Source organism: Rhincodon typus, chromosome 11 (genome assembly GCF_021869965.1).
Source record: "Rhincodon typus isolate 14 chromosome 11, sRhiTyp1.1, whole genome shotgun sequence".
Classification (NCBI taxonomy): Eukaryota; Metazoa; Chordata; class Chondrichthyes; order Orectolobiformes; family Rhincodontidae; genus Rhincodon; species Rhincodon typus.
The window spans coordinates 62,414,861-62,421,065 of NC_063342.1; the positions used below are offsets into that span (position 1 = coordinate 62,414,861).

The 6,205-nt window shown below is 38.2% G+C and overlaps 1 protein-coding gene across 1 annotated transcript in view; it reads left to right on the forward strand.

Moving 5' to 3' along the window:
* Positions 1-49: 49 nt before the first annotated feature.
* Positions 50-6,205, forward strand: part of LOC109929155 (adhesion G-protein coupled receptor G2-like) — a 51,160-nt gene continuing 45,004 nt past the window's right edge. The window contains exons 1-3 of the mRNA XM_048603304.1: positions 50-95; positions 1,469-1,516; positions 3,591-3,638. Coding sequence (XP_048459261.1) covers positions 3,593-3,638 — 46 coding nt within the window. The 5' untranslated portion in view covers positions 50-95; positions 1,469-1,516; positions 3,591-3,592. The remainder of the gene's footprint in view (positions 96-1,468; positions 1,517-3,590; positions 3,639-6,205) is intronic.

Genomic DNA, 6,205 nt, shown 5'->3' on the forward strand with positions numbered 1-6,205 from the left:
CTTGGCTGTTCATCATCTGATTTCAGAATCATCATCTTCCCTTACAGAGAGCATCACGACTATTAATGAGACATTATCTACACAGAAGACAACAGGTACAGTGTTGTAAATATGCTGTAAATGCAGAGCTCTTATTGTGGTAAGAACAAAGGAGGGGAATAGCAATCAGACTCTGATTGCTACCTGCTACCCAGAAAAATCTGGCTCGTTAATAATTGAAGTAACTTGTGAAGTTTTACTGCTCAGAACCGCAGAAAACACTTGGTGTGTTTTAAAATCAATACAGACAGGAGCAAAGAAGACTGTTCAGTTCATTGAGCCTCTACAGATATTTTTGAAAAAGCCACTCAATTATTCTAACTCTCCTGCTATTCCCACATAAACCTAGATGTTTCTCCTTCTCCAGTACTTATTTCTGTTTAACAGTGTTTTGATCATAACTGGCAAGTCAGATTCAAAAATGAAACTTGGCTTGTTAGAACTTATGTTGAATATTTGCAGTTATTTAACATGGTGGTTATTCACTGAAACATAGTCACATAAGGCTACAGATTTTTTTGTTTAACAACAAAACATAATTTAATACACAAAGGAAGAAAACAAACATAGCTCTATGTATAATATATACAGTTGGGAAGATCCAAACAAAGTTTTAAGCTGTTCCCAACGCTGTCCCTTACAGAAATTTAAGTTCCTTTCCAACCGCTTGTCACCTTTTACAGGGAATTCCACTACCAAAATGAGAACGCAACCTGGGACAGGTAATTTTCAAATAGGTGTTTGAAGTGTTTCAATTTTGAAAGCTGTACAGCTGTACATTAATGGATAAATTTGATTTTTTCTTTACCTGACTGTACAATGGTTTTGAGTGACTCAGAATGCACATCAATGGACAAGCACAACCCAATCTGTTAATTTTCCATCTGTATCTCTAATACAGAGGGAAGCACTGTATAGAGAGAGTAATTGTCAGATCTAATTGCCTTAATTGTCACGCACCCACGTCGTTGGTACTAAATATGCAGAAGAACACCAAGATAATTTATAGTAACAAAATGATTAGTTGACTGTCTTTAGTATATGCCTAAATCTTATGAGGGAAGCTGAGCATCAAAGTGAGTGTTATGTTGGCAGAAATGCAGCCGATACTCAGGGTGAATAATCGTTTCTCTGAATGTTATCTGAACATAGTTTTAATGGGAAGATCAGTAACTCTTAGAATCAAAATGGACCTTTCTGAGATTATTTCTCTTCAAGTTGATTCCATTTCAAACATGGGCTTGGAAGTAATGGACTGGATCTATTTATCTCATGAGAAAATGCAATACTTTGTAATCATACGCTTAAGCAGGCTCACCAGTGCAATACACTTTGCAGAATTTGCAAAGAAATGTTACAGACATAGTGAGGCTGCTGATTGATTGACTGTGCCGAAGTTAATCTGATCTGATGCCCATTTTCCTTACAGTGTACATCATTACTGTGAATAAGACATCCACTACACAGAACACAACAGGTACTGAAAATTTGCTGTTTAAAAATAGTAAGGATATAAAAAACCTGATACTGAAACTGAATAATTGACAACCGCAGGAAATTGCTGATGTGATTGATCAGAGAATCATACAGGACGGAGGGAGGCTTAGACCATACATGCAGAAGCTACAGGAGCAACAAGAGGCCATTTGGCCTACAGAATTCAGTGAGATCATGGCTGACCAAATAATTCTCAATTTCATCTTTTACCCCTAACCCTTGATCCCCTACTGATTAAAAATATCTCTGTGCCTTGAATATACTACATGATCTCTGGGGTAATCAATTCCACAGATTTAGTACCTTCTGAGAGACAAAATTCCTCCTCATCCCTGTCCTAACTGGTTATATGTTACACTGAAATAAAAATAGGAATTGTTGGAGAAACTCAGCAGATCTGGCAGAACCTGTGGGAGGAAAGCAGAGTTAACATTTTGAGTCTGGTGACTGATGAAGAGCCACCGGACTCGAAACATTAACTGTTTCGCCAGCAATTTCTGTTTCTGTATCAGATCTCCAACAGCCGCAGTTCTTGTGTTTTATATTTTACTGTGAGATGCCTTTGCTGGCTCTTGCTATTCAGCAAATCCCACTGCCCAGCTCTGTCCCGAAAGGCCTGCAAATTTCTCTTTTTCAAGGACATAATTAGAATAGAATGAGCTTTCACCAAATTTTCAATCACTGCAATCTAAAAGATAACAATTTGCTGAATAATGGCTTCTTAATTTCTCTATACTGCGTTTTTTTTTAAAATTCATTCGTGGGATATGGATATCACTGGCCAGGCCAACATTTACTCCCCATCCCAAATTGCCCAGATGCCTGTGGGTCTGAAGTCTCACGTAGGCCAGGCAGGGTAAGGATGGCAGATTTCTTTCCCTAAAAGACATTAGTGAATCAACAATTGCCAATGAATTCATGGTTATCATTAGACTCCTAATTCCATATATTTATTGAATTCCAATTCCTCCATCTGCCATGGCAGGATTGGAACTTGGGTCCCCAGAACATTACCAGTGTCTCCAGATTAACAGTTTAGCAATAATACCATTCCACAGAATGTTAGTTACATTAAATCTATCCACTCTAATTACCCTGCATCCTGTCAGAGGTTACAGTTTCCTGCACTTACCTCACATGGACTGCAGCGGTTCAAGAAACCAGCTCACCACATCCTCTCAAGGGTAATTATGAATGGGTAATAAATGCTGACTTAGTCACTGACACTCGTATGTTACACATTAATGTAAAATCAAATCAAATCTATTGACTGGGAGTCTATTTACACTGAATTGTTTTGCTGATGCTATCACCTGATCTACAACCCATCTCAGAACCGTTCCACAATTTCCAGTTTAAAAATGACAGCTATATGTTAATGGACAAAGTGTCATTCGTCCTTAACGACGATATGAATGCATTTGCATTCATTGTCAAGTTTGACAATGCTTCACTTGTCTCTACTTCCATTTCCTCATCTCCTTTTAAGGTTCACAATGGTGAATGGTGAGAGTAATAGTCAGGACATATTGTCTTGTCACACCACCTTATCTCTGGTGCTACAGCATCAGAAAATGAGCAGAATACTTAATAACATGGAAGCAAGTTGTCACTTGCTCATGACTGGCTTGTTCTGACGCCAGCCAGAGAAAGAAGGGTCCAGCAAAATGAGTTCACAGTTTCTCAATGTATGGATGTTTCTAGGTAGCCTGAACATTGTCAATGACACAATTTAATTGGTAAGATTAATTACTTTTAGAATTAATATTACAAATTTCTTCCTGTTTTGGCTGACTACAGTTCAAAATGGATACTTGATCACAAAAAAAATTAGCTTGATTGGAAATTAACATAGCTCCCAAAGAGCACAGATAAACCTGTTTGAAGAAATTGGAGGGAACACCTGTATTACACTCATGAAATTGAAATTTTTACAGGATAATCTTTTGGAACTTGTTTGTGAAAGTAATTTGCCTGTGCCCTAAACTGTTTACAATTCAAAACATAATGAAGCTGTTTATTGTCTCATCAGAAATCATATTCTTCTCTTACAGGGATGACCATTGCTACAAATAGGACATCAGCTTCACAGACCATGCCAGGTAATTAAAATGTGATGTTTAGAAATTTTGCCTGTTATTGAAATTGAGCCATTGAGATCCACAGGAAGCTCCCGTTGTGTTTTATTATTCAATCAGACAGGACAGAAGGAGACTCTTCAATACATTGAACTTGAAGTTTCTCAAAAACATTCAAGTTTTTTTTTTGAAAGAGCTGCTTGATGATTCCCACAGTCCTGCTCTTTCCACATAAATCTGGACGTTTCTTCTTTCCCAGTACTTATCCAATTTTGTTTTGACTGGTTACTGTCAGGGCTGTTCCCACAGACCCATTTATTCCTGATCTTATTACATTTTACCATCAAACAGGTCAGCTACCACACGAATGATTTCTGAGATTGCAGTAGTTCACTTCAGTTATTTCAAACATGAGAGTACTCCTGGACTGATGCTGCAGTGAAGCCAGTCTTTGTGGCATGTCCTGCGAAAGTAGCACTTTACTGTTCCTGTCTCTGCTGATGGTAATACTGAACAAGTGTGATCCTAGAAGGAAATCTGGCTTGATAGATCATTTGTTTAATTTTGCAGTTGGTTCGTCACTGAAATATTATCACAGGAGTCCCCACCTGTTTTTAAGCAACAGTATATAAAAATCAAAGCTGTGTAAGGTAGTTGGAAGAATCTGAACACAAACAGGAAAGAAAATGTTTCAATCTCTCCCCCCAAACTATCCTCTTTTATAGATACTCAATTCTAGAAAAATTTCACTCCTATTTCAACACTTTAGTTTCCTCCTTAACCGACTCCTCCCAGCTTTCTTTCCTTATCCTGTAAAAACTGTGGGACAATTCCTTTCTGGGTTTGTTGGCATAAACTTTTCATAACTCTGAACCTTGTCAATTCTAAGAATAACTTTCCTTTTCTACGGATTCCTACAATAATTGCACTCTTACAGTCAATGGAGGCACCATTGATTAAGTACGTTTTTTAACACAGATAGGGCACCATGGCGGGAAACATTAATCATACTTTTTTTAATTCACTGGGCTTGTTTATAAATGGTCACTTCATTAGATTAGTCCCATTGATTGTCAAGATTGAAAATCTACCACATTCCTTTTACCACTTGTTGTCTTATACAGGGAACAAATGCACTGGCATCATATTCTGTGCACAATTTACAAAGCAATGTCATGAACATGAAGACATTGTGGATTGTCTGGTCTGAAATCATGTAGCTTACTTGTGGCAAATACTACTTTTGTTAATGTGAGCCGTCTCAACAGAACATAATTGGAACTAAAATGTGCTCTTTGAATATATAAAGAATACAAGACTAAAAGCAAAACACAGCCCATGTTATAGATCAAAATCAAGACAGAAAGTGCTAGAAAATCTCAGCAGGTCTGGCAGCATTTGTGGATACAGAATTATTTTGAATCCAGAATTACTTTTCTTTGAAAGAATACAAGAAACCTGATTGTGAAATTGAATTATTAAAACCCCCAAGAAATTGCTGATATGGTACATTATAGTTTTGTATAGGATGGAAGAAGACTGTTTTGCATATTACATCTACGCTCTTGCTCTTCAATTAATCCTACTGCCCAAGTGTTTCCCCATTAGCCTGCAAATGTTTTGTTTAAAATATGTTGTTACAGTAGAATCAGCTTCCACCAATTTTTCAGGAACTGCAATCTGAATAACAATTCACTGAGAAAAACACTATTTCCACATCAGATCTTTGCTACTTCTGCTCATTACCTCTTAATCGATACTCTCTGAACACCTGTCATCCTGTCAGTGGTTAGTGTCTCCTCTGGGCCTATGCCTCAAGCACTTAAACATTGTAGGAATTCACATATATTAAGTCCTTAGAGTGAAGCTCAGAATCAAAGAAGCTAATGTGGTACCACGACTTAACAAAGGTGGTAAGGAAAAGCGAGGGAACTATAGACCGGTAAGCCTGACATCAGTGGTGGGCAAGTTGTTGGAAGGGATCCCGAGGGACAGGATTTACATGTACCTGAAAAGGTAAGGACTGATTCGGGATAGTCAACATTGCTTTGAGCGTGGAAAAGCATGTCTGACTAACTTGATTGAGTTTTTTTTGAAGAAGTGACGAAGAAGATTGATGAAGGCAGAGCAGTGGATGTGATCTGTATGGACTTCAGTAAGGTATTTGACAAGGTTCCTGATGGTAGACTAGTTAGCAAGGTCAGATCACACGGAATACAGGGAGAACTAGCCATCTGGATACACAGGGTGGTGGTGGAGCATTGCTTTTCAGACTGGAGGCCTGTGACCAGTGGTGTGCCACAGGGATTGCTGCTGGGTCCACTACTTTTCATCATTTATATAAATAATTTGGATGTGAACATAGAAGGTATGGTTAATAAGTTTGCACATGACACCAAAATTAGAGTGTAGTGGACAGCGAAGAAGAATACCTCAGAAAAGAATTATAGGGATGTTGTCAGTGTTGGAGGGTTTGAGCTATGGGGAGAGGCTGAATAAGTGGGGACTATTTTCCCTGGAGTGTCAGAGGCTGAGGGGTGACTGGATAGAGGTTTGTATCTCACACACACACACACACACACACACACACA